The sequence below is a fragment of the Kogia breviceps genome, chromosome 3 (assembly GCF_026419965.1).
Source record: "Kogia breviceps isolate mKogBre1 chromosome 3, mKogBre1 haplotype 1, whole genome shotgun sequence".
NCBI classification, from domain to species: Eukaryota; Metazoa; Chordata; class Mammalia; order Artiodactyla; family Physeteridae; genus Kogia; species Kogia breviceps.
Genome location: NC_081312.1, coordinates 4889154 through 4917101, shown reverse-complemented (window position 1 = coordinate 4917101; position 27948 = coordinate 4889154). Strand labels below are relative to the sequence as shown.

The following is a 27948-nucleotide window of genomic DNA, read 5'->3' as shown; positions in this document are numbered from 1 at the left end:
AAAATACAGGCTTTGCTGCAGGTATAAAGGAGAACAGCGCGGGAAAATTGTGGAATTTTCAACGAGGAAACAAATGCAAAGCCTGGTGGGCATTAGGAGGAGCGTCTACTATTCAAGTGAGAAAGAGGTGAAGACAGTGGTCGAGGGAAACAATGACTGGCTGGAAAGCGAAGAAAGGGAAGACAGAAGGAAAATTTCGAAAGCCACAAAAAGCCAAGCTACCGGACCAGCGGCCGGGACCCTGCTGTTCTAAGACCTATGGGGAAGCAGGCACCCAACGGCTTCGTCTCAGGTTTCCGCGGGTCACAAAAGGATAACGGACATCCTTCCAACGGTGGACCTGGGGGCTCCGCGCGCCGCTTCCGCCCGCCCGCCCCGCCCCGCGTGCAGCCCACCTGTGCTCAGCCCCGGACCCAGCGGAGAGCGGGGACGGGGTGCTCGCGGCAATATATGCTGACCCGCGGCCGCCGGCGGACGTTTCCCTCCGCTGCCCGCCCGCCCACCCTCCTTTGTTCGCCTGGTCCTCCTCCCTCACTCGGCCGCCATCGCCCGCCCGAAACTAGGCGTCAGGAGCGGACGCCGCCCGACACGAAAAAGGAGGCACAAGCGTTTCTCGTCAAAGCAGACTTTATTGGGGCGCGGGGACCGCCCCGCGTGCGCCGCCCGACCCCGTCACGGCCCCCGGGCCGCCCAACGGCCTGGACCCTGCGCTCGGCCGGCCCCGCCCTGCCCCGCAGGCCCCCTCCCCCGCGGCGCCGGGGGCCGCGCGAACGGCTCACCGGCTCCAAGGCGGCGGCTGCAGCGTCGACGCCCCGCTCCCGAGTGCGGCCCGGGCCCGGGGCGGCGGGCTCCGCAGCTGTGGCACCGCGAAGGGCGGGGGCCGCGCGACTCGCGGTGGCGGCAGCGGCGGCTGCGGCGCGCTGACGTCACGCGCAGCGGCCAGCCAGCGCGCGCGGAGGCCGTCCCGGCGGCCCCAATCCGGGAGGAGCCCGGGTTGAGTGGGCGGGGCCGCGGCGGCGAACGGGCAGATCGATTGGCAGAGGAGGAGGAGCGAGAGGGCGAGCAGGCAAGTAGGAGCGAGGCGGGGCGGGCCGAGGCTGCACGGAAGTCTCGCGAGGCCGAGCCTGAGCGGAGTGTGGCGGCGGCGGCGGCGGCGAGATCTGGGCTCGGGGTGAGGAGTTGGTATTTGTGTGGAAGGAGGCGGAGGCGCAGGAGGAAGGGGAAAGCGGAGCGCCGGCCCGGAGGGCGGGAGGAGGCGCGGCCAAAGCGGGCGGCCGAGGCGCGGCGGGGCGCCGGGGCGAGCAGCGGCCGAGCGAGCGCGGGGCGCACCGAGGCGAGGAGGCGGGGAAGCCCGCCGCCGCCGCCGCCGCGCCCGCCCCTTCCCCCCGCCGCCCGCCCCCTCTCCCCCCGCCCGCCCGCCGCCTTCCTCCCTCTGCCTTCCTTCCCCACGGCCGGCTGCCTCCTCGCCCGCCTGCCCGCAGCCCCGGAGCTGAGGCTGCCGCGGCCGTGGCGGCCGAGCCCTCAGTCATGGCCTCGGGCGACACCCTCTACATCGCCACGGACGGCTCGGAGATGCCGGCCGAGATCGTGGAGTTGCACGAGATCGAGGTGGAGACCATCCCGGTGGAGACCATCGAGACCACGGTGGTGGGCGAGGAGGAGGAGGACGACGACGACGACGAGGACGGCGGCGGCGGCGACCACGGCGGCGGGGGCGGCCACGGGCACGCGGGCGGCCACCACCACCACCACCACCACCACCACCACCCGCCCATGATAGCGCTGCAGCCGCTCGTCACCGACGACCCGACCCAGGTGCACCACCACCAGGAGGTGATCCTGGTGCAGACGCGCGAGGAGGTGGTGGGCGGCGACGACTCGGACGGGCTGCGCGCCGAGGACGGCTTCGAGGACCAGATCCTCATCCCGGTGCCCGCGCCGGCCGGCGGCGACGACGACTACATTGAGCAGACGCTGGTCACCGTGGCGGCGGCGGGCAAGAGCGGCGGCGGCGGCTCGTCGTCGTCGGGCGGCGGCCGCGTCAAGAAGGGCGGCGGCAAGAAGAGCGGCAAGAAGGGCTATCTCGGCGGCGGGGCCGGGGCGGCGGGCGGCGCGGACGCGGGCAACAAGAAGTGGGAGCAGAAGCAGGTGCAGATCAAGACCCTGGAGGGCGAGTTCTCGGTCACCATGTGGTCCTCAGGTGAGCGCCGGCGCGCGCCGGCCCCCGGGATGTTTTTGTTTTGAAGGGAAGCCATGTTTTATGTGTGTGATGGGCGCCGCCATCTTCTTCGCGGGGCAAGTATGGCGGCCCCAAAAGATGGCGGGCCGCGGCGGGGGCGGCGGGCGGCGGCGCGGCGAAGATGGCGGCGGAGGCGCGGCGCCGCCCGCTAGGCCGCAATGGCGTAGTTTCCTCGGTCGGGGCGGGGCGGGGCGGGGCGTGCTCGGCCAACAGCCGGCCCGGGGCCCGTTGTCCGCGGCCCCGGCCGGCCGGCCGCGAGGCCATCTCCCCGCGAGGCCCGGGGGCGCGGGAGGGCGTTGGCGGGGCTGCGCGGCCTGGACCTCGCGCCCGGGTCGGGCCGCTGCCTTTCCGCGGCCTTCCTCTGGGGGGCGTCGCTGCCCCGGCTCCGCCCCCGCCCCTTCCCCGAGCTTCAACTGCTCCCGGGAGGCGCCTTCCGAGGGGGGCGGGGGCGCCCGCCCGGCCCTCCTCTCGCCCGCCCCGCGCGCAGGCCGGATCCTGCCCGCGGCCGCGCTCCCTGCGCTCGCCTCACCTCGCCTCGGCGGGGCGGGACTTGGGCGGCACGTCGATTTCGCGTGTGTGCGGGCTCGGCGTCGGCGGGGCCTGTCACCGCGGTGCGGCGAGGGCCTCGCCTCTGCTCCCCCCGCGCTGCCTAGTGAGAGGGCTCGCGGGTTTTTGCAGATTGCTCAGTCCTGGGTGTTTGGGGGAGTTTTCTTAAGTAGCTGGCTGTTTGCAGGAAGGCTGGTTAGTTACACAGCTAGGAACGTTTGCTACTAACAAATCGACTAAAGTTGCTAGACGCGTTTTACTTGATAGAAAACTCCTTATTTTTCCCGTGAAAAGAAGGATTCTGGAAAGGGTCTTTCTACTGTTTTAGTATTGCTTTCTTTGAACGAGGGCCAGAAAAAATATCTGGGGCTGAAGAGCCTTATTTGCATATGTAAATCTTTTTGTTTTTACTTCATAAGTGGTGTTTTCAAGTCGTTATCCTATTATTTTATCCACAGGCTATCTTGTTAAATTGTTGGAATAGTAAATAGACTGAGAATAATCCTGCCATAACTAGTTAACCTAGTACCTGTGATAATTAGATTTAAGTGGTAGAATCCTTTACGCCATAGTTACTCCAGCGCTGTCTAATAAATTCTCACAATTGGATGGAGCCTCAAAATGTGGTGAACGTTGAGTATTGAAGCGTTGTTAACATTCTCAGGAACGAATGAAATAGGCGAAAAGTCTGGACTGAGAAGCTGGTCTGGTTGTATCTACCGAAAGCCCCAGGCGGAGGTAACTAAAGCTGGATGGATCTGTGACTCAGGAGTGAGCGAAGGAGCGGAGGTTCTGTCAGAATGTGATAGCAAGTGCCAACAGCGCTGCTGTTCTGGATTTCGGAGGGCCTGGTAGAACTGTCAATACTTTGAGTTTAGCAGGGGCTATAGGTTTCAGTGAAACATATATTTGAGTACTTAAAAGGTTATCAAAAGATCTCTTTTGTATGCATTCTGGTAGCGCAGAATGATTGCACGGTGATCATGTTGGAACTAAAAGCCACGTTTTCCCATTATTAATCGGAATGGAGTAAGGGAGGGGGTGTTGGTTATTGATGAGTTTGCTTAATTCGGGGTATCGTTTGAAATTAGACATTTGGGTAAAGATCCATTAACCACATAAAGCTATAATTACTATTTCTCACGGTATGGTCATGTTGGCTTTATAGTAATTAAGAAAACCAGGGTATTTTATGTATTCTGCGTTTGATCTTACCAAATTGTTAACCCACTTCTCCATAGTCAGAAAACTTGGTGTTGTAGGCTTTACTTGAAGTGGTATGTATCAGGTGAGCTTAAAAGTCATTATTTTCTCTGTGCAAGTGGTTGCTACAGGGTTGTACAGTTTAGGGATATCTTAATGTCCATTTCTTTAAAGAGTTAGTTGTCTGGCATGTATGGTTGGTATCGTTTGAATGGAACAGCAGAAAGGGAATCTAGTAGTCCTGTAGTAGAGTGGTTGTAGATCTGGAAGAGTCCCTAGAGATCTGCTTTTTTTCTTTTTATTAACATCATTCCCATGTGCACAGTTCGGTGGTTTTTACTGTATTCACCAGTTTGTGCAGTCATCACCACTATCTAATTCCAGAACATTTTTATCATCCCAGAAAGAAACCCCATACCTGTTATTCCCCACCCTCACCCCCCAGCCCTTGGCCACCACTGATCTTACTTTTTCCCTGGGTTTGCCTGTTCTGGACATTTCTTTTGCATGGAATCATATAATATGTTGTCTTTTGTGTCTGGTTTAGTCTGTTTTCAAGATTTCATGCAAGTTGTAGAATGTACTTCATTCCTTTTTACGGCTGAGTAATATGCCAGTGTAGAGATAACACAGCAGGAGCTGCTTATTTTTGCAGATGAGAAAAGTAAGGTCTAGTTAAGGCTGAATATGTCTTAATATTTAATCATGGTTTAACTGTTTTGAATAGTTTTAATCCTTTGCTTTAATGCCCATGTTGGTTTTTGCTTTTTTTTCCTGGCATGTAATTAATGAACATTTCCTTGTTGCCAGATTTAGGGCATAGTATTATGTATTTTCTTTTTCCTAGTTATTCATCACTGTAGTTTGGGAGTGACATCCTCTTTTGTAGAACTTATTAAAAACTAAACCACTTAACTAAATCACTGGGTCGAGTAGGAAAGCTAACAATAAGAGCTGAGTATTTTAAAACATTTAGTTTTGAGAGAAACCTAAGAAGGCTTTCAAATCTTGAGGTTTCAGGTAGTTAGAATTTGTGACCTTCACTCGAGGCTGTTGGTATTTTAACTATCTTCGGTTAGACCAAATATAGAAGTGCTTTGTGCTAGATCGAGTAAAACATCTCAGAGCAGAAAGCCATTGACATTAGAATCAGCAAATTGAAAGAAAGTCCAAAAGTATTAAATTTTTTCTCACTTTTCTATATTCAGAAAGTTCAGGTTTGCCAAAAATTACTAATCCTGACCATTCCATTCGCTATTTTTCCTTTTTTACCATGCTCTTTATCACTAAGGAGAGATGCCATAAATGTAAATTCCCATGGAGCCAAGCCCAAGAAACCCTCCAAAGTAATCATGTCAACCCCATGACCTACATAGGGCAGCCTAAGTCATAGAGCCCGATGCCTAACCTGGTAGCTCTGGAAGCCTTGGCTTACTGATAAGCCTCGGTGCTGTCAGATTGCGTCTCCCGGTTATTAACTCTCCCTCCCCACCACCCCCAGTCAACAGCTGTCTCCCCCAGTAGGAAAAGAAAAATCCGTGTCAGAAGAGGCCACGGCTCCTGACCTACCTACAACTAGCATTTTAGGCTTTTGGAAGAGAATGAATAATAATTTTTTAAAGTATGCCAGACTCCTGGGTTGATATTTACAAATAGCCTTTCTGTTTGTTTTGACACCTGCTTTAGTAAGATCAGTTTTTTTTATTTATTTAAAAAATTATTTTGGGGCTTCCCTGGTGGCGCAGTGGTTGAGTTTGCCTGCCGATGCAGGGGACCATGGGTTCGTACCCCGGTCGGGGAAGATCCCACATGCCGCGGAGCGGCTGGGGCCGTGAGCCATGGCCGCTGAGCCTGCGCGTCCGGAGCCTGTGCTCCGCAACGGGGAGAGGCCACAACAGTGAGAGGCCCGCGTACCGCAAAAAAAAAAAAAAAAAAAAAATTATTTTGGCTGCGTCGGGTCTTCGTTGCTGCGCGCAGGCTTTCTCTAGTTGCAGTGAGCGCGGGCTTCTCATCGCGGTGGCTTCTCTTGTTGAGGAGCACGGGCTCTAGGCGTGCGGGCTCAGTAGTTGTGGCGCACGGGCCTAGTTGCTCCGCGGCATGTGGGGTCTTTCCTGAATCAAGAATGAACATTTCCTAAGATCTACATTCTTTTGTCATCTCATGACCTTCTCTTTCTAGGTGACCAGTTTATAAACTGCTCTCACTGCTTCCCATGGGAGGAGTGAACAAAAGTGAAAACTTTTTATAATTTTTAAATCTGAACATTAACCAGTGAGTTGTGTGTCCTATTGTATTATTGGATAAACACGCAAACATTGTATTTTCAAAGTTTGGCATCAGAAACACTACCTGGACGTTGAAGAAAACTTTCATGTCATTACTTACTGTTAGCAGCCTTAGGAAGATGTGGGCAGGTCTTGGAAGTTAGTTGACTCTGTTGTGTAAGGTTGTGCCTTCCTATTTATGGTGGGTTTCACAGGTCAGGAGAGGAGCCAGTTCCCAGTCCTAGGTGTCTTGTGTTGGTAGGTCCCATTCCCTTTAACTTAGTGATTAATTATCAGTAACAGCAAGCCCAGTGGTTTCTGGGAATCTTATTAGTAGCGGCATCAGATTTCCCTTTAGAGGGCACTGACCAGAGATCTGACCTTGGCATATCTTAACTTCTGACCTTGGGATCTTTGTAAAATGACTTGTTGTAGTAGGGGGACCCCAAAAGGCATTTTTCATTTCCCTTACAGCAGTTCTACTCCTTTCTGAATTATTATGTGACAAAAGGAAGCAGTACACTCAGTTTCTTAAAGAAAACTACCCAATTTTAACATGATCTGGTGAGATAATAGGAACTCTCTTGAGTAAAATTTATAGTAACTCTTCAGTTACTTTAGTCTTACAGTGTGGTTTCAGATATGAATAAATATTAAGCTAATGTAAATGGTTGTGATGGGCTCTTTTCTTTCTTGTGTAAGTTATTCCCCTAAAATATAAGAGCTGAGGCGCATGGAAAGAGGCACCGTTGTGCTGGACGCTGTTCTGTGGTGTCCAGACCCTGTCTCCTCTCCTAGAAGAGCCATAAACTTCAGGTAGAATTTCTAGCAACTCAGAGTATCACACTCTTAAAAACACTCTGAAGTGTCTTTCTCCTTTTACAGTTCTCAACTCTGCTCCCTTCTTTACCCTTTTTGTCTTCTAGATTTTAAGCACCCCCCCAAAATAGAAGCTGCTGCCGTGACTCTAAAGTGAGAGTTGGTTTTTAATTTTGTTGATAACTCACTTGTAATTTGTAGTAATACATATAGTTATTATACTAACTACGTTTTTATAGATTCTTGACGAGGACTGAATACAGACTGCTGGTTTTTACTTCTGGGGATCTGACTGCATCACACACACACTGTTCCTTTCTGAATTAGATTCTACGGCTTAAATTATGTGAATTCACTCCCTTGTCTAAAAGTCCCTCAAGCACAACAGTGTGGATATACTTGATACCACTGAACTGCAAATTTAAAAATGGTTATTAGAATGGTAAATTTTATGTTTTATATCTCCAAACACACACATCATCATCATCATCCCAGAGACATACTATTGCATTCAGTAAAATCCAAACTTCTCATAACCTGCCAGGCCACACGTGATTTGGCCCCTGCTTTCCTTCCTGACTTCCTTCCTTGTCCCTGTGCTCCCACTATACTCCAACCTTCCCAGCCTTCTTTTAGTTTCTTGAACTTGTTCCTTTGCACTTGCTCTTACTTCTGCTTCCAGTGCTCTGACCCCAGATGTTCACCTTCTTAGTGCCATCTGTTTTTCAAGTTTCAGCTCTAAGAGGCCTACCCTTCCATCCTTTCAAATTAGCACCCCCCTCGCCATCATTCTCTCTCAACCCTGTTTTATCTTCTTTGTAGCACCGTCTGAAATTGTCTGGCTTTTAACTTGCTGCTTGTCTGTCAACTTCCTCTAGAGTGTAAGTCCTGGGCTGTAACCCTGCAGCCTGACGATGGTACAAGGTACATAGAAGATTCTCAGTAAATAACTGGGTGAATGAGTGCATGGAATTGTGCTAAAAGGCAGAATCCTAGCCTAGAGTCCAAAATACCACTCTTACCTATTACTACTTTCAGAAAAGGAGTAGTAAGTGTGGGGAGAGGGTGGAGAAGCATTCCTTTTTTAGAAAAAGTGTGGACTTTAGTCAGTTCTAAATTCAAATCCTGGATCTACCACTTACTGTGCCTCTTTAGATACACTACTTGGCATTTCTCCCCCGCCCCGGGCATCTTAGTTCCCGACCTCTGGTTGAACCCGCACCCCCTGCAGTGGAAGTGCTGACTGAGTCTTAACCACTAGACTACCAGGGAAGTCCCACTGCTTGGCACTTCTGAGGCTTGATTTCTTCAACCAAAAACTTGAGGTTATACATAAAGGTTTTGTTTGAATTGAGGAATGTGACTGTTGCTGGCATGAAAGAGGTACTTAGTAAATGATAGTATCCCTTCCTAAGGTCTCTGTTAGTGGGGAAAAGTGGAAACAGCCTATGTCTAATTTTTGTCTGTTGCTTAGCAATGAATCTCAAGTATTAGCTCTCCCCCATTTTGGTGAAGGTTTGGCTTGATGGCGGTGGTGAGTAGATAATGTCATTTTGGTCAAAAGTTACCTAGAATGGTCAGACCAAAGTTAATGGCCTACAATGGAAGGTGTGGAGAAACAAAATCTAACCAACCCATAAATAAACAAATAGGGAAGTAGTTAAAAAAAAGTTATGTAAATTGGTGAAAATCAGGATCACAGATAAAAAGGAAGCATTAGGGTCAACCCTAATGAGCTTCCTGGCAGTCAAGATAAATAAGGAAACTACTACTGTTAGCTGATTCTAAGATAGAAAATCTTCTAGGGGAATCAAACTTTTCTTAGGACTGAATTCTAAAATAAACTGTTTTCTATATGAAGGGGCCCACTGGGTGATAGCAATGCACGGATTCCAGCTAGTATCGTGTCAGATTTCATGTAGTGTCTTGGAGCAGCCAAAAGACTTAAACGTAACCTAATTGAAGGTGATTCTTTACTTACTGTAGTTTTTAAAAGTTCAACATTCTTTAAAAACCATAAGCATAGGCCCTACTCTTCCCCCTTAGGCCCAGGAGGGAGGGCAAAGTGGAATAAAGGTTGTTTGTTTGTTTTTTGGAATAAAGGTGTTTTTGCACACCTCTTTTCCAGACACCATGGTTCCCATTTAATGTGTTACCTTGTTTCAGCCTTATATATGATAGGTGGTCTACCCTTTAATAAATAAGGAAACCAAAGAAGGGTCAGTGATAGCAATGAGAGGCCTCTTGAAGGAAGGAGATCTTGGTCTGGGCTTTGGAAAGCCCAGGTGGGGGCTGAGAGGTGGGCAAGAAGGGAAGGAGCCTTGTGTTATTCACATACCTTTTATCAGACATTGAATAACATTGCGAGCAAACCAGTTTGGTGGCAGCATGGAGGGCAGGTGAAGCTCCACTTATGGACCTGGTTTCTAGGCCGGTAGAGTGCTCCCAGCCTTTACATCTGGTTCCTCAGTCATTTCTTTTTGACTGTAAATGTTTTGAGTCTCTTTGCTTTGCCTCAAACGACTGAGAGTGGCTATAGCTTTGGTAACTTAGAAACTGACTAGCTAAGAGACAGGAACTTACTTATGTACCTTTTTAACCTTTTGAATAGTTCCCATGTACAGAAAAAAGAATGTTTTTAAAATGTGAATGAATGGATTGGCCTGCTGAAACAATTCAAAGTGTGCCACCCCATTCCTGGATGATATTGGCTAGAGTTTTTTTCCAACACCTTCCATCTTAGGCCTGGTTGTTGTAGGTCATTTGCCTCTAGCCGTAGTGTTAGTGAGCACGGGAATCATCTAATCCACACTTTTGACTAGAAGTTTTCTCAATATTATATTTTTCCTACCACCCAATTTCTTTGTTTGTTTGTTTTGGTTTTTTTTTTTCCTTTGCGTTACGCGGGCCTCTCACTGTTGTGGCCTCTCCCCGTTGCGGGGCGCAGGCTCAGCGGCCATGGCTCACGGGCCCAGCCGCTCCACGGCATGTGGGATCTTCCCGGACCGGGGCACGAACCCGCGTCCCCTACATCGGCAGGCGGACTCCCAACCACTGCGCCACCAGGGAAGCCCCCACCCGATTTCTTTGAATCAATGACTTGTTTTCTCAGCTTTTTCCAAACAGGAATTCTGAGATTTGGTCTTCATTTGCTCTGCCTAGTTGTGTTGTATAATCACAATTATAAGTTTAAGTCACATTGATTATAGAAACCGATTTTTTTGTTTGTTTTAGAGTACAGTTGATTTACTATGTTATGTTAGTTTCAGGTCTATAAAAACTGATTTTGGTGACACTTCTAATGTGGATTAACCGTGTCCCCTTGAAACAATGAGATAATTAACTACCTACCCTCAAGGAAAACTCCAGAGAAGAATATACAAAACAGATTTTAAAGCAAATTTAGATACTTTGCTTCATGAACATGCTTTACTTTGATATGTATTTGTTTGTTTGTTTGTTTTTAATTTATTTATTTTTGGCTGTGTGGGTCTTCGTTGCTGCCCGCGGGCTTCTCATTGTGGTGGCTTCTCTTGTTGCAGAGCATGGGCTCTAGGCACTCGGGCTTCAGTAGTTGTGGCTCACGGGCTTAGTTGCTCCGCAGCATGTGGAATCTTCCCAGACCAGGGCTTGAACCCATGTCCCCTGCATTGGCAGGTGGATTTTTTTTTTTTTTTTTTTTTTTTTTTTTTTTTTTTTTTTTTTTGCGGTACGTGGGCCTCTCACTGTCCTGGCCTCTCCCATTACGGAGCACAGGCTCCGGATTCCCAGGCTCAGCGGCCATGGCTCACGGGCCCAGCCGCTCTGCGGCATGTGGGATCTTCCCGCACGAGGGCACGAACCCGTGTGTCCTGCCTTGGCAGGCGGACTCTCAACCACTGCGCCACCAGGGAAGCCCCGGCAGGTGGATTCTTAACCACTGCACCACCAGAGAAGTCCCTTGATGTGTATTTGATAATTACTCGGTTGCCAGTCACTAGAACTCAGTAACACATATAAGAAAATTGATAATCACAGCTGATCAGTTTACACCTTCATCCTCCTCTATACAGTGAATCTATCTCAGTAGTAATTCTGAAATGGAAGGAATATAATAATGGCCACTGCAGGCAGTGAAAATCTGTATTTGAATACATATTATAATAAAACATTTTAAAATAAAATTGTACAAAAAGAAAAAATGAATTAATACTTCTCACTTTCGTTTTTTGGACAAAGAGGGAAGCTTATGTACACATGGTCTGTAAATGCAGTATTTGTCTTTTAGTGCATCATAAATTCTATTTGGCAAAAACTTCTGAAGATTTTCTTTGCAAAAGTCAGATAAAATGGCCAAATTATAGCAAACTGACATAATTTGATCTGTTGCTTTTATATGTGTCCAGTTCTTGGTGAAAATGAGGCAGACATCTTTGATTTCTTCTGGCAATAGATACTAGCATCTTTTGTCATTTCTCTGGCAGTCTTCTTTGAAATGTGATTTTTTTCCCCTATATAAGTAGTTTATTTTCTTAAATTTTGCTGTTGAATAGTTAACAACCCTCTATTTTACAGTTTCTGTGCACTGGTCTTCAAAGAGTTCTCCAAATTAACTTCCATGAAATACGGTGTTTGTTAAGGAATAAGTAAGAAATAATGTGATGATAATATGAAGTTTTAAGTATATATTATGGAAGCGTACAATAACCACAGCAATTATTTAGAACTTAGACCAACAAAAGTTGTTTGTGTTTGTTTAAGGAAAGAATATCATATTGACATTGTTTTGGAAGTGCAGGTATATAGTGATAATCAAAAGCAGACTGATTTTTAATCAGTTTAATTATGGTTTTTAAAATGATGTACGGATCATGCACTTATTGTGTGTACTTCAGGACAGATTGCTTTCACTGTGTGCCACTTTCACTTGGTGTGTCACTGATTAAGATTCTCATTAGACAAAGGTAGTTTTCTCTCTAACTGAACAGGTATCTCTTTAGACTCCTTTGCAAAGTCCTCCTCATTCTCTCAATATTGGAATTACACAGCTTTTGGTTCTGAGCCTTTTCTCTTTCTCTATTTTTTTATAGATAAGATATATTTGTGCAGCTTTTAGCAGTTTGTATGCCAGTGATTCCCATTATATTTCTCTCCAACCTAGATTTCTTTTTATCCCCAGTACGTAGCTATTTCTTACCTCCTTGAGGTCTGTCCACTAGGTGTCGCACAGTTAGCTAGTGGAACCAAACCAAAGTGGGATTCCAGATCCTCTCCTGCGGGTTGTCTCTTCCCCCATTTTTCATCTTAGCTAATGACACCACTGTCCTCCAGGAAACACAAACAAGAAACTGACTGAGATGGCATACTTGACATCCCTCTTCCACCACCAACCTCCCCCCCCCCCCGTCTGATTCATCACCCAGCCATGTTCATTCCTCCTCCACCATAAAACTTGAATCTAACCTGTTTTTTTGTTTTTTAAAGAAAATAAATTTATTTATTTATTTTTGGCTGCATTGTGGGTCTTCATTGCTGCACGCGGGCTTTCTCTAGTTACAGCGAGCGGGAGCTACTCTTCGGTGCGGTGTGCGGGCTTCTCTTGTCACGGAGCACGGGCTCTAGGCGCACAGGCTTCTGTAGTTGTGGCTCGTGGGCTTATTTGCTCTCTGGCATGTGGGATCTTCGCGGACCAGGGCTTGAACCCTTGTCCCCTGCATTGGTAGGCAGATTCTTAACCACTGTGCCACCAGGGAAGTCCCATGTATTCTAATTCTTAATCATTTGATTGTTTTCTGGGTACTTTATGTTGGAACTAAGGACTGATTGTCAAGAAGTATTTCCTCATTCGACTTCAGTTTGTGTCACCCCAAAATTCATATGTTGAAGCCTAATCCCTGATGCAATGGTATTTGGAGGGTGGGGCCTTTGGAAAGTTATTAGATTATAAAGCCCTCATGGATGGGGTTAGTGCTCTTATAATAAGAGACAGAAATCGTGTAATGTGATGAGAAATGGTGTGTATGTAAGGATACAACAAGAAGACATCTGATGTCTGGGAACCAGGAAGAAGGGATTCAGCGGGCTGGCACCTTGATCTCCAGAACTGTAAGGAATACATTTCTGTTTTAGCCACCCAGTCTAGACTATTTTTGCTATAGCAGCCTGAACTGAGTGAGACAGCTTCCCTCGCCGGAATGTAAAGTCCCATGAGGGCAGAGACCTGGTTTTGTTTCTGCTGCTTAGAACAGTGCCAGGCTCACAGGAGGCCCTCAGTTATTACGTGTTGAACTAATACAAGGAATGGTTGAGCCTGTGATTCCTTTATGCCAAGAGTTCAGCTTCCTTTGTGCCCCAGCACACTTGAGACATAATCCTTATCAATGGCTTGCCCAGAGCAGCAGTGATTCTCAACCTTGCCATCATTCCTGTATTTATTAGAAAGGTACAAACAAGAATGTGTCTTCACTGTGAGAAGAAAAAGTTTCAGTGAAGAAAAATAGCCTCCCTACCCACCAGTTTATTTCGCTACCACTAGAAAGTTGATGTGGTAGTAGTAGTGCCTAGGCTGGAGCCATCAGAGGGTAAAGGAATTATCGCAGCCCTGAGAAAAGAAGTGAAAGAATTTGGTTACAGTGCGGAGTCCCAGCTTTGTAACTTGTGATCAGTAACCACATTTCCTCTTCTTTTTTATTAATGCATCCAGCTAGGTTTTCTTAGGCTTTTCATACGTAAACGGATAACCTGGGTTATATTATCAGGTTCTTTCTAGTTCCGTTCCAGACAAGAGGCTGCTGAGCCTAACAGTAAAGCGCTCAGGTCTTAGAGTTCACCCCTGTCACTTACTAACTGGTTAACCCTGAGCAAGTTACTTAACCTCTCTGTGTCTCAGCTTTCTCTTCTGTAAAATGAACTTGCTAGTTTGCCCACTTCATAGGGTAATATGTGCAGTGATTAAAATAGTGCCTTCCCAGAAACATTCGATAACATGTCAGCTGCTATTGTATTCTGTGGTTTCTTGTAATGACCTGTAATGTTCCCTAAAGTGAAGAACGGTGGGAAAGGAGATGCATTTAAAGTTTAAAACTGTTGTATTCTGTGCTTTTCATTGTGAAGCAATTTGGTGGAGAAGAAGATATTTTCAGTTAGCATTGAGAGTTTTGAAGCATTGTATTTTCTGCTTTAGTCACCAAAGTAGTAGAAGACTGGTTTTGGTCTCTGGGCGCTTCACTCTAGTTTGAGAGACAAGGCCAACAAAAGTTCAAAACAGCATGATTTAGAGTTCATCAATGTTATTATTCAGAAATAATCCAGGAATTCAAAGTTAAGACTCTGAGGTTGGAGTGATGGAATCAGCCAGCCCTTAGAGAATCTGAGCTAGACTCCAGAGTGTGGGCTGGGTTTGGAGAGAGGTGATGAGAAAGAGCGAAGGGAGAAACTCCTTATTCTTACTGAGTATTTCCTTCCAAGCACTTCTGAATTAACCTGTGTGAAAAAGAGGCTGGTTGGAATATAGAGGGCATGTGCAAAGGAGAAATAAAATACTAGATACGGTAAAATGAGACCAGACAGCATAGGACCCAGAATGGTCAATAGGATTTGGTGTCTAGAATATAGGAGACTTATTGTGGGGGTAGTTTTTTTTTAACCTGTTGGATTTGTGATGGTAGTAGAACATATAAGTAGAGCTCTCCTACATTATCTTAGAACACATATTTTATTTATTTATTTATTTATTTTTCTTTATTTCTTTGGCTGTGTTGGGTCTCAGTTGTGGCACGCAGGATCTTCTGCCGCCGTGCGTGGGCTTCTCTCTAGTTGTGGCATGTGGATTTTCCCTCTCTAGTTGTGGCACACGGGCTCTCTCATTGAGGCACACAAGGTCAGTAGTTGAGAGGTCCGTGGGCTTAGTTGCCCCGAGGCATGTGGGATCTTAGTTCCCCAACCAGGGATCGAACCCATGTCCCCTGCATTGGAAAGTGGATTCTTTTTTTTTTTTTTTTTTTTTTTTTGATACGCGGGCCTCTCACTGTTGTGGCCTCTCCCGTTGCGGAGCACAGGCTCCAGACGCGCAGGCTCAGTGGCCATGGCTCACGGGCCCAGCCGCTCCGCGGCATGTGGGATCTTCCCGGACCGGGGCACGAACCCGTATTCCCTGCATCGGCAGGCGGATTCTCAACCATGGAAAGTGGATTCTTTACCACTGGACCACCAGGGAAGTCCCTGAACACATATTTATTGAGGACCAACCTACATGCCTACTCAGAGCAAGGCTCTAGGGATACATGGGGATCAAAACGGACAAATATCCCTGTCTTCGTGGAGTTTACAGTTTAGTGGGAGTGGGTGACAGAAATCACACAGCTATGACTACACATCGTAGTCAATAAAAATTGCACGGGTAAAGGCCCTGAGGTTAGGCTGGATGGGCATGGTACCTTGGAGGAACTTAAAGGGCCAATATCGCTGGAGCTAAGAGTGAGGGGAGAAGAGTGAAGAATGAGGAGAGTGGCGTGGTAGGCAAGAGGCTAGCTAAGAGGTGAAGGCTGGAAAATCAGATCTGAGTCAGCATTGCAGAGTTGGTGGGTAACAGGAAGTGTGTGTGGCGGACAGAAAGCAGAACTCTGAGAAGCGGTAGGAGGAGAAGCAAGGAAGCTGAAAATAAGCCGCCGGTTAGAGGAGTGGGCGTAGAACCGGGAAAAGTGGATGCTGAGGACAGTAATGGCCAACGCCTCCCACTAGGCTAAGAAGGAACGCTGAGGGAAAGGTTGTTGACTTTGGCATTGAGGATTTTGGTGACCTTCAAGCTGAAACAGGGTTTTAAGAGATTGAGGAGAAAGACTGGGTGGTTAAGAGGTAATGGCTATAAATCATCCATTTGAGAAGCTGCTAAGGAAAGCATTTTTTATAGTTTTAAAAATGTGTTTGCTTACAGATACTTCTTTACTCAGCTAAGACGATCCATCTTATGTTTTTCAGATGAAAAAAAAGATATTGACCATGAGACGGTGGTTGAAGAACAGATCATTGGTGAGAACTCACCTCCCGATTATTCAGAGTATATGACAGGAAAGAAACTTCCTCCTGGAGGGATACCTGGCATTGATCTCTCAGATCCCAAACAACTAGCAGAATTTGCTAGGTAAGTTATAAGAACTTTTCCTTTCTTTTTACTGAAGAAAGTACTTGAGTGTTGCCAGCTGTGTTTTTTGGTGCCTAAGTTACAATAGTGGTTTGTATTCTTGCTCTAGGGAAGCTTCTGAAAACAAAAGCAGTTGGTTTTTATTTTCATTGGTAACTATGCTATGAATGTAACTGGCACCATTTTAGATTTGAATAAGATGAAGCAAATACCTGCTCTTTAATTCTGGAATTGCTGTTGCTTGTGAATAAATAAAATTGCACATAATTTGTTTGGAAATGGATCTTTACACTGCCTCCTGGCGTCTTCGTATACATTTAAAATTTGCGTGTATTGTCCTGGTCTGAAGCTGCTGGAGGCCTGGGTCTGTACTGGATTTGTACAGCTGACCGCTGGAAAGGACTTCATCAGTTCCGATTTCAGCATGTCATCAGTTAGGCTCCCCGTGTTTTGTTGATTTAAGCTGGCATGACAGGAAGAGATCAAATATTTAGGGCCAGGACCCTGTGCCTGACTATCCAAGGTGAGGAGCAGCAAGGAAGGTCTGAACCCAATGGTGGTTTATTAGTTTTGCCTGAAACCAGCCAGATTCCTATAGAAACCTTGGCCCCTTTTTACATTATTTTCTAGTATAGCTTGGCAGTTTTTATAAGGACGTCAGAAAACCCACACAGATGTAAAATTTTAAATGAAATGAAATAAAATAAAATCTAGAGTAGGAAGTATACTTCTTTTCCCTACTTGAGGTTGAACCTGGAACAGCCCAGGAAATTGAGGCAAAGACAGAATCAGTAAGAAAGAAATCTTTGTGCTCTCCTGTCCTAACAGAGTGGAGCACCTTTTCTTTCCCCCGCCTCTTGAGAGCAGAGTAGGGAAGAGCTGGGGACCCTGGGGTGTCCTGGTCTCTCCCAGCCTGCCCAAGTCAAGCTGGGCGGCCTCTGGCCATTTGGAGCCTCCGTTTCTCCACGTGTCATGTGGGTATAAGAATACCATCGTGCTTTGATAAAAGGGTCTGTACCCTTTTCTCCTTTCCAGTGAAACTGTACTTATAGGGAATATAAACATTAATTTATTTCTGATTTATCATGGCTTTAAAAAACTTAAGGCCCTATCCTTTTGTTAATGACACCATGTTCCAGCTTTTATTGCTGTTTGTATTTTAAATACAGATAGTAAATTGAATATTAACTGCCCTGCTCCCCTCCCCACCAAAAGTACAAATAAAAATGGAATCTGTAGGATACATAGTTAGCAGTGAGGTCAAGAGTTTTTGGACAGATTGAGCCAAATATCATACCTGTGTTTAATGTCATGTGTTCCTAAAGTTAGTCACATCTTCCTTACGGTACTCAGATTTATTGGGGTATGGGCTGCTGTCCCAGGGATAGAGGGATGGAACACGGGAATCAAGGAGAGCTTTGTGGAGGGGGCAGCGTTTGATTTGGGCCTTGAAGAACATAGAGTTCGGACAGGTGGATGGGGTTTTCATGGTGGGGCCTCCATGCTAGAACAACATGAACACAATACACATTCTCTATCCAGTATGTATTCGGAAAACAGAAGTAGTCAAGTTTGGCTGTGAATTAGGGTGCTTACAGGGAAATGACTGGGTTTATTTTAGGTAAACGTAAACCAGGTCATTGGAGCCTGTGAATACTGGGCCAAGACATGGGCTCTTCAGTATGTAGCAGACACAGCTGGTGAAGGTTTTTGAGCAGTAGAGAAGGGGTTTGTATGATCAGAGATTTAATTTGAGAGAATTACTTTTCAGCTGTATCCAGGCTGGATGGGTGCAGGGACACCCAGGAAGTGGGAGAAACCAGTTGAACAAGAGCTCATGAAGGCCTGAGCCAGAATTGTGGTGGGTGGCGGTCAGACTATGTAAATGTGAGTAAATGTGACAGAGATGACAGGAGACAGTGGAAGACGGAGACAGGTTGGCTGTATGTCTAGAGGGAGGGGCAAGTGCACATTAATTTTTTTTAAATGCACATTAAAAGCTTTGCTCCATAGGTGACAGGGAAATTGGGAGAGGGTGCTGGTTGGGGGTTCAGAGTATGCAGTGTTTGGTTTTAGATGCTGAAGAGACATCATGCTGGACTTGAGGTGGATTCAGGAAGTAAGGGCTAGAGCCATCTGATGGGGGGCGGCTAAGAGCATGAGAGTGTTCTGTAAATAAGCTCTTGGCGGGGGCAGTAGGAGGTTTTGGAGAGAAAAGAGTAAAGTCTTGGGAAGGCCCTTGTATTCAGAACCAGTGACAGAGCCAAAGGATCATTCAGACAGAAGACTCAAGAAAGTAAGTACAGGGGACTTCCCCTGTCAGTGTAGTGGTTAAGACTCTGCTTCCACCCCCGGGGGCACCGGTTCCACTGTACCTCCCTGGTTAGGGAGCTAATAAGATCCCACATGCCGTGGGCTGCGGCCAAAAAAGAAAAGAAAAAGGGAAGTACAGCATTCCAAGAGCCAGTAGAGTTTCCAGAAGGGCGAAGAGAGGGAAGAATAAATATTTCTCTAAATAATATATTGTGAAGTAATTCTGGTGGAGGAGCAGAGGGCTGAGGCAAGGTTTTGCAGAGAGGTGGGGCCCATGGGTAGTGAGCGGTAGAAGTAATTAGGTGTTGGTGACCCTTAGCGTTGTTCCCCTTGCTGGAGAATTGGGGCAGCAATCTTAAAGCTTGTCCCCAGTTCTCTCTGAACAAAAACTCCAGGATGTTTCAGCTCTAAACTCAGGCACATGTCGCTAAAAGCTTCCAGGGAGAAAAGATAGGTCTAAAAAAGGCTGATAATTAAACCTGAATGAGAATTTTCTTCAACAGCAATAGATAATTAGAAGACAGAGGAGCAATGTTCTGAGATTTCTGAGGAAAATTATTGTAAACATAGAATTCTTGATCCAGCAAAGCTATCAGTCCAACACAAGGGCAAAACAATGGCAATTTTAGACACCTAAGTATTCGTTTTATGTTGCATGCATCCTTTCTGAAGAGGTTACTTGAGGGTGTGCTCCAGTACAATAAGGATGAACATCAAAGGGAAGACTTCCTAAAGAATACAGTGAACAGAAAATCAAGAAGACTGCTGTGCAACAGGCTGGAAAACTTGTTCAGTTTAGGAAGTCAGTGGGTTGTAAGAATTTCTTCAAGAAAAGTCCATTTCATTCATAGTGGATAGAATGAGCAAGAAGCTAGAAGACCTTGGTAGTGTGGGAAAGAGTCTTCTAAAGAAGAGAAGATAGTCAGAAAGTCCGTGACAAGGGTGACAGGGTTAAGAAAACCATGGCTTAAAAATGGGGCATAATTTTGACAATATTTAAAGAGAGAACACTCATTTGACTTGACTCTAGGAAGATTCTCTCCTTGGTAACTGAAGCTCTACTGTATTGGACTTGGGGAGCATGAAATATGATCCTAGCACACAGTTGAATTCTTTAGTAAGCATTACTTATGTAATTACCTGAATATAGTGTGTGTTTATTTTCTTTTATAGTCAGCCTGTTAAAGATTTCATTTTGTATACAGAATAGAATGTAATCTTGCTCCCCTTGACAACGGGTACAAAGTAAAGGTGCAGGATTTGGGCAGTTGTGAGGTTGGGCTCATTCTCATCCCCATTTTTCATAGTATCTCTTGAAAAGATGATGTAAAACCAAATAAATAAATCTAATTGGGCAGTGGTGGTGAGAAATAGTTGAGCCTGGAATGCCCTATTCTGTTAGGCTTCACATTTTGACAATGTAACAGCTGTGAATAGGACTTTGCAGAGACCCCAGAATGGTGACTGGGTCTCAAAGCTGTTGACAAAGAAGCACCAAGTTTCAAAGTGTTGGGGGCCATATCTTATCTTCTTGGCTTATAAAAATGCACAGAACTTGTTCTCCTGGCCTCCTCTTTTCATCCACCCCCACCCTGTGGCTCATTTCTCGACTTAAGGTGGGATGTTAGTTGCTTTCCCCCTCCCCTCCGTGTCCTGGGGTTGTAGGATTCTGGAGTGGACTTGGAACTGACCAAAGAATGTTCAGGTTCCTGCTGCACTGAGCCTAGACTGCTTAGTAAATCACTTAGTGTGTGTGAACAAGTATAAGAAATAATGACTTATTTGAAAGGCATGGTATTGCAGAGGTGGGACTATGGTGATTTTGTTATTTCTTCAAATGTCTTTTTAGTAAATAATTCAAAAATTGGTCAGTGGGTGGGACCTGGAAAATTCTGTTCCCCGATTAAATTTTGTGCATTTTTCATTAACTGCACTTAGCCGTTTGGAAACCTTCTGTGCAGGAAGATCAGAACGAGTGGTGAGGTCCGTCCCGAGGTGGTGCTGGTTTGTTGTGGTTCACTACCCACCCTGAGGCTTTTCCACTGGTTTGATAGCAAGGTGAAGTGTGATGGTGGAACTGAAATGCCGCAAAACCCCTCAATATCACGTGAACGTGCACTAAGAGAGAACCCCTTGAGCAAACTTTGGCTCGTTTGCCTTGGGCGACACAAAGAAGGGAGGGGAACGGTGCTTGCAGGCGGTGGTGCTATGACACAGGGCCTTCTGTCCCGTCAGCACAGCTGCTTCCAGTCTGGAGTCAGCTAAGCTGCTTACTTTCATTCAAGAATCACCTCTTCAGAAATGTTTCATCTTGGCTTCTGGGACATTTACGGATTTAACTTAGAACTTCTGGTTCACATAATGCCCTGCTGAAAATTGTCCAGGAAATTCCTGCAGTTTGTGGCACTGGTGTCCAACCTTTACAGTGTATGCAGAATGGCAGTGTAAAATCAGCAGTCCCATCATAGGCTACATAGTCTCTATTTTTAATTGAACAGGAAACTTTTGTTGCCTACGTGGCTCCTCCATATAATTTCTAATACATGGAGGGGGCCTTTCCACTTTACCTGTGCTGTTCTTTCTCAGTCTCTCAGTCCATTAGTTGACAGTGGTGGTTTGGAGCCACCAGTACCTTCTGGGTTGTTAAATACAACTGGCATGTTTTTAAGGAATGAACTCAGTTTTACCTAGGCCCGTTGAGCACAGGTTGGCGGTAATAATAGCCATCATTTCTCAAGAGCTTAACGTACATCATCTCTTAATTTTCACAGCTCTAAATAGGTAGCACTAATACCTTTTTACAGAATAAGAAACTGAGGCTGAGAAGTTAAGTGATTTGCTCAAGGTCGTGCAGCTGGTTGAAGCCAGCACCCAGTCACACATCCCATTCCACCTCGTTCATGATGCTAATGCTGTTGTCATCATCTCCAGGTCCAAGAGCTTTGCAAGTTTCTCAGTCAATGAGAAACTCATAGCTTGGTTGCTTGTGACTGACTGGTTTGGGTGGGTCAAGAAGGTATTCTAAGTAGTAGTATATAATTTTAGTCTTTTTAAAAAATTACTCTTTTTTAGGATTTCAAATATATATATATATATTTTTTATTTTGTAGGTTTATGTACCAATTGTTGCCACAAAGATTTTAATTTTAGTCTTTACTCACAAAACAACACTTTCAATCTATGCACGCTTGTTTGGAAAATGACCTTTTTAGTGTTTGCGTTCGAATATAATGTAAAAGGTACCTCCGTAGACTGCCTCACTTGCCACTCTGAAGGGAAGAGAGTGATTTGCTCAGGAGCTTAAGAGTGGCTGCAATTAAACACCTCCACTTCCTCCTTGAGTCCAAGGGTGTTTGCCCAGATGCGTTTTAAACTCATTCTAAAATTAATTACATTGCTAAATATTAGCACACATTTTAAAAATGACATTTTAAGAAGAAATGCCACTTAATAACATTCAAAAAATAAATCAAGAGTTGGGTGAATGGCACATAGGACTGTTCTCTTTACTTTTGTGTATATTTGAAATTTTCCATGATAAGAAAAATTTAAGTTCCTAGGAATGAATTTAAGAAAATTTGTGAGGTCTGGGGACCCTCATAGGTAACTGGGCCACACCTATCCTTCGGGCATAGGCATTTCACTGCCATTGTCCCCACGTTCGAGCCCTAAGGCGGGTGGAAGAGGGGAAAGGTTGTCAGTATGACGTATTTGTCAACCCAGCGAATATGTTTTCAAAGTCAGAGTTTTTTGGGTTTTTTTGAGATAATTTGCATACAGTAAAATTCACCCTCTTTTAGGTTAGTACCATTCTCTGAATTTGGACAAAGACAATCATGTAGTTATCTTCACAGCCAAGACAGCATTTGAGTGGAATCATCAAAGAGTAAACATCTTAGTTGGGAAAATTGAAGCTTGGTTCTTAATATACCGTTCTTACTATTAACATTTGATTGGAGTAGAACCCTGTCGTATGAATCACTATTATTTTTCAGACTCTGTTATTACAACCTCCAGGTGGCGCAGTGGCACCAAATTTTTGTCGTACCTGGTTTTGTGAACTCAGACCCAAACTGTATTTAAGGTAACATAGGCTAGTTCAGAGCCCTGTACACAGCAGGCACTTAGAAAATGTTTGCTAACTGATGTGGTAATCTTCCAAGTACAAGAAAGAACAAGTATCTACAGGGTTGGACTGGGGAGGATACCAGACTGAAAACGTTCTCTTAGAATTCCAAGTAGGAAATCTGTACTGTCTTGAACAAACTCCTTAGAGATAAGTTATAGCTACCAGATGAATTATTTCACCTCTGCTCATCCAGGATATGGAAAGTTTAAGGAGGTGATTTCATGAGTACAGATTTTATAAAGTAAGGAGCATCAGGGAATCCTTTTCTCAGATCAAGAGTGAAGAAGGATGATACTGCTAGGGCCTGTGCTCCCTTAAAGACGACAGCAGCAATCTTTCATAGTGAAAGAGTGGTGGTAAATTAGCCTACTCTTGGGAAGCATCAGCTTAGTTGTGTATTAAATATGCATCCTTGTACAGGAGTGTGAGGTGGCAAAGCTAGGGACAAGAACATCAGTTTCAGAGATTTTAAATCTTTATTTCTAGTTTTTCTAGGAACTCTTAATTTCTCATCCTCTACCACACACAGATCTTTAGGGAGTTTTGGAGAGAGAGTTTTGACAAAAGACCAAAGCTTGGTTCAGTGAAAATAGCAGGTAGGTAAGTTACCAAATAAGCAAGCTCTGGGGTAGTAACTCCACAGGCAGGGCTCTCGCTGACCGCCCAAGTGGTCGAAACTATAATCTCCCTCCCATCGCTACCAACACCAAAACTAATAGTATGATAAAAAATTAAACAGTGTGAAAAGGTTTGGGGGTGTTCCCGCCAGTCCCTGGGGGCTCTTCCCCAGGGTAACCAGTACTCACAGTTTGCTGTGTTTCCTTCTAGAGCTATTATACGTATATGTATATAAATAATTCTCTGTTTAAAAGGACTTTACTGTACCGTTTTTAAAAAATAGTCTGTTATAAAGATCATTTCTGTCGGTATAAGATGGACAACCACCCCCCTCTTTTTTGAGCAGTTGCACAGGATGTATAGTTTTAAGACCCTCCCATATCTTCCTTTTTTAAAGCGCCCTTGTTATCACAGCAGCTGCTTTTGGATACCTCACTTTGCTTACCTCACTTTGCTCCCACTAGGAGTTTCGTCTGTGGTTTTGGGGCTGTTGGTCTTTTTTATTTGTTAAAGAGTTTGGGACAAAGAGCAGATACTTCAGTCACACAGTTCACAGTGCCATCTAAGCTGCACCAGCTTATTAGCTGCGAGACCATAGGCCGCCCCTCAGCCGTGCTTGCACTCGAGCACACGTCCCTGTAGCTGGAAGGGTGCTTCTTCACAGTCGCAGGTCCTCGCAGAATGTGCCGTCTCATCCCTTCCCCTTCACGGAAGCATGTTGTAATCTTAGTTTTTGTACCTATAGGGAAAGCATTTTAGGGACTATATGATTTATGCCAGATGAGTCTACCCATTCCTACAAACCTCTCTCTCTTTTTTTTCCCCCCTTTGGTAAGAATGAAGCCAAGAAAAATTAAAGAAGATGATGCTCCAAGAACAATAGCTTGCCCTCATAAAGTAAGTAATGCCAGGGGGAAAGTGCGCGTTACTGTGAAGGAAGCTTCAGAGCGCTTATAGGAAATCGCACTTTTTATTTCCACTTTCATAACTGAGATTCAGTGAGGAACTATAATCTGGTTTCTAAATTCAAGAGACTGTATTTTGTGATGTAAGTTTTGTTTCATAAAGGCCACTTAAATTTAAATACTATTAAATGGGGTTACTGTAGGGTGCCAATGTTTTTATTATCACTGGTACTGTTAGGATTTTATTCTTTTTGCATTGTTAACAAGTCAATCTTAAGGCATTGGGTTGTGTCTCACCCACGGACCTTTATGGGACTGTGGGCTCCTTATAGAAATTTGGAAGTCATTTTGGATGTTTCTGAAGTGACCCTAATAAGACTTCATCATTTCCTTCACAATTTTAATTTACCCTGTTAATTGTGTGTTGCTAGGGAGTACTTAATTGTTTTCAAATGTGTTTTCAAATTTATTAGTCTTTAATGATAGCCTAAAAAGTACTTTGAGATATCCATTGGGTCTGTTTTAAACTTAATTGGAGGTGAAAATAAAGTATAGTAGGTGGTACAGAAAAACAGGAGGGGAGAGATTTTGAATGGAATAAAAAATTTAAAAAGACGACAACAACAGTTGGAGAAGGATAAATTTACTTTCGTGGTCTCACCTCTGAAGACTGTGCACCCATAAATTCTTCTTGTCTCTTTTTCTAATGTTCTTGCTGTGGAAATTGTGCTGTGTAAAAGCATTTCTGTTGAGGCCAAATACTAATAAGCATTTGAAAACAGTTATGCCTTAAGTGCTCATCTTCTCTCTAGCTTCTCTCTGTACTTCTTTTCCAATAAGATTTTTTTTCCCCAATTCCATTTTCTGAATGGAAACTCAGCCTAGGGGTCAAGGTGAAAAAACTGTGGCCCCCACGCCCCTCACACCCCCCTTGCCTGTGAAGCTGTGCAGTGTTGACTCGTGCTGTCCTTCTGTCCTGCTGTCTGATCATTTCCGCATTCACTCCATTATTGGGCAACAACTGCAGAAGAAATGGTGCAGGGCATGCTTCTCCCGAGCACCGCCTACCCCCCTGCCTCCCCCCTGCTCTGGGATCAGTTTACCTGCTGCTTTTCCTAGTGTCTCACAAAATAAATTTCTTCTGTAGTTGCCATTCCTTGGAGACCCTCTTGCTTCTTTCTCTGTCAAGAAGGGGAAAGAGGCAAAGAGAGAAGAGGGAACAGTAGGCGATGGAGAATGACAGCCCATTCTTGCAGCACAGAATACGGGGCCCACCAAAGGTAGTGGTGGACTGCCGTCATCTTAACTCCGTTTCTCTCAGTGCTTCTGTTACTTCATCTGGGGGCGTAGCCGGGTGAGGCAGCCGTGGTGTAGCCGGCAGCCAGGGTGTCTGGGTTCTACTCCCGGCCTGGCTCCACCAGTAGCGTGACCTTGGGCAAGTCCACTTAGAGACATCTCTGAGCCTCAGTTTCCTCACTGTAAAACAGAAGTTGGCATTACATGTTAAGGCCTTTTTCAGCTGTTTTTTTGTTTTGGGGCTTTTTTTTTGTCGTGAATAATTTAATATTTCTACTGTAGTATGAAGTAAAATGTATGTGGGGAGGTTGGGAGGGTCGTTGTATTGTGTCAGTGAAGGCTGTCAAGCGGTAGAATCGTTTGTAACAGTTTGCAGAGTGAACCACTAAGCTTCTCTCTCTGTTCGAAGGGCTGCACAAAGATGTTCAGGGATAACTCTGCCATGAGAAAACACCTGCACACCCACGGCCCCCGAGTCCACGTCTGTGCAGAGTGTGGCAAAGCTTTTGTTGAGAGCTCAAAGCTAAAACGGCACCAACTGGTTCATACTGGAGAGAAGCCCTTTCAGGTAGAGCCGGCCCTCCTTCCCCCCACTGTCCCCCGCCGCAGCTCTCGACTCCGCTGCGTGTGCTCGGTGTGGTACCACAGACGGGATGTGTCAAGGTGTTTCTGGAGTGTACTTGACGTCAGGAGAAACACGGGATTGCTCGAGAGCAAGCTAAAACAGAAGTTCTCACGCGTTCACTGTGGGATTAAAGCAATTTAACTTGCTTTAACTACTTGCTGTAGTTCACTTATTTTTTATAGTATATTGAACTGCTGATTGACAGGGAACTTCTAAAATTTTTGCTGTAGGAGAGTAACTTTGAAAATAGTATTTTGCCTTGTTTCTAGAAGCCCATGAACAGGTGAACGAATTAGCAGTGCAGCTGGTAAATCTAACATGGTTCTTTTTGATACTTGACACCAGACCTTCCTAACCGTTTGTCTCTCATTATTTGAAATATTTACACAAATGTTAGGACCCTAACATAGGATTTAGGAAGATTCTTGCTGTTTTGCTGAATGGTTCTCTTCCGTTGTATTTAAACAATTCATAAGGGCTATATGCATGGGTCCTAGGAGTTGTCGGGGCAGAGTTTCAGCTCCCTGCCCCCTAATTTAGACTGTATCTCAGAAGCTCCCCCCCAGGGCAGGGAGGGACAGAGAGGTGCGAGTGAGGTAGAAGAGGTATAGGCTGCTCCCCCCCACCCCCCCGCCGCCGCAGGGAGCTGCCCCTGCCGGGCCCGGTCCGAGTCTGAGCGGGTTGTCTCTGGTCTCTCCTCGACAGTGCACGTTCGAAGGCTGCGGGAAACGCTTTTCACTGGACTTCAATTTGCGCACACATGTGCGAATCCATACCGGAGACAGGCCCTATGTGTGCCCCTTCGACGGTTGTAATAAGAAGTTTGCTCAGTCGACTAACCTGAAATCTCACATCTTAACACATGCTAAGGCCAAAAACAACCAGTGAGAAGAAGAGAGAGAAGACCCTTCTCAGCCTCGGGAAGCATCTTCAGGAGTGTGATTGGGAATAAAATACGCCTCCTTTGTATATTGTTTCTAGAAAAGAATTTTAAAAATGAATCCTACATACCCAAGGGACATGTTTTGATAAAGTAGTAAAAATTTAAAAAAAAACTTTAATAAGATGACATTGCTAAGATGCTCTATCTTGCTCTGTAATCTCGTTTCAAAAACACGGTGTTTTTGTAAAGTGTGGTCCCAACAGGAGGACAATTCATGAACTTCGCATCAAAAGACAATTCTTTATACAACAGTGCTAAAAATGGGACTTCTTTTCACACTCTTATAAATATGAAGCTCACCTGTTGCTTACAATTTTTTTAATTTTGTATTTTCCAAGTGTGCATATTGTACACTTTTTGGGGATATGCTTAGTAATGCTATGTGTGATTTTTCTGGAGGTTGATAACTTTGCTTGCAGTAGATTTTCTTTAAAAGAATGGGCAGTTACATGCATACTTCAAAAGTATTTTCCTGTAAAAAAAAAGTTATATAGGTTTTGTTTGCTATCTTAATTTTGGTTGTATTCTTTGATGTTAACACATTTTGTATAATTGTATCGTATAGCTGTATTGAATCATGTAGTATCAAAATATTAGATGTGATTTAATAGTGTTAATCAATTTAAACCCATTTTAGTCACTTTTTTTTTTCCGAAAAATACTGCCAGATGCCGATGTTCAGTGTAATTCCTTTGCCTGTTCCGTTACAGAAAGTGGTGCTCGGTCGTAGAATGTATTGTACCTTTTAACACCTGATGTGTACATCCCGTGTAACAGAAAGGGCAACAATAAAATAGCAATCCTACAGAAAGAATACGGCAGAAAAAGATCTGTAAGCACAGTCTTATTTCCTTTTGTTGTCCAGAATAATTACAATTCTTGAGCCTCCCAGAAATTGGAAGTTAAATAAAGCAACTCAAGTTTCCTTTA

The 27948-nt window shown here is 45.2% G+C and overlaps 1 protein-coding gene across 1 annotated transcript; it reads left to right on the top strand.

Annotated features, from left to right (window-relative positions):
• Positions 1-1406: 1406 nt before the first annotated feature.
• Positions 1407-27948, top strand: YY1 (YY1 transcription factor). The gene is made up of 5 exons (XM_059058378.2): positions 1407-2200; positions 16027-16189; positions 24086-24146; positions 25860-26018; positions 26781-27948. Exons 1-5 carry the CDS (start codon positions 1528-1530, stop codon positions 26961-26963), a joined length of 1239 nt encoding a protein of 412 aa, XP_058914361.1. The 5' UTR covers positions 1407-1527; the 3' UTR covers positions 26964-27948.

Coding starts and splice junctions, on each gene's coding strand:
- YY1 (XM_059058378.2), top strand. CDS start 1,528: ATGGCCTCGGGCGACACCCTCTACATCGCCACGGACGGCTCGGAGATG. Junction 2,201..16,026: donor GGTCACCATGTGGTCCTCAG/GTGAGCGCCGGC, acceptor TATGTTTTTCAG/ATGAAAAAAAAGATATTGAC. Junction 16,190..24,085: donor CAACTAGCAGAATTTGCTAG/GTAAGTTATAAG, acceptor CCCTTTGGTAAG/AATGAAGCCAAGAAAAATTA.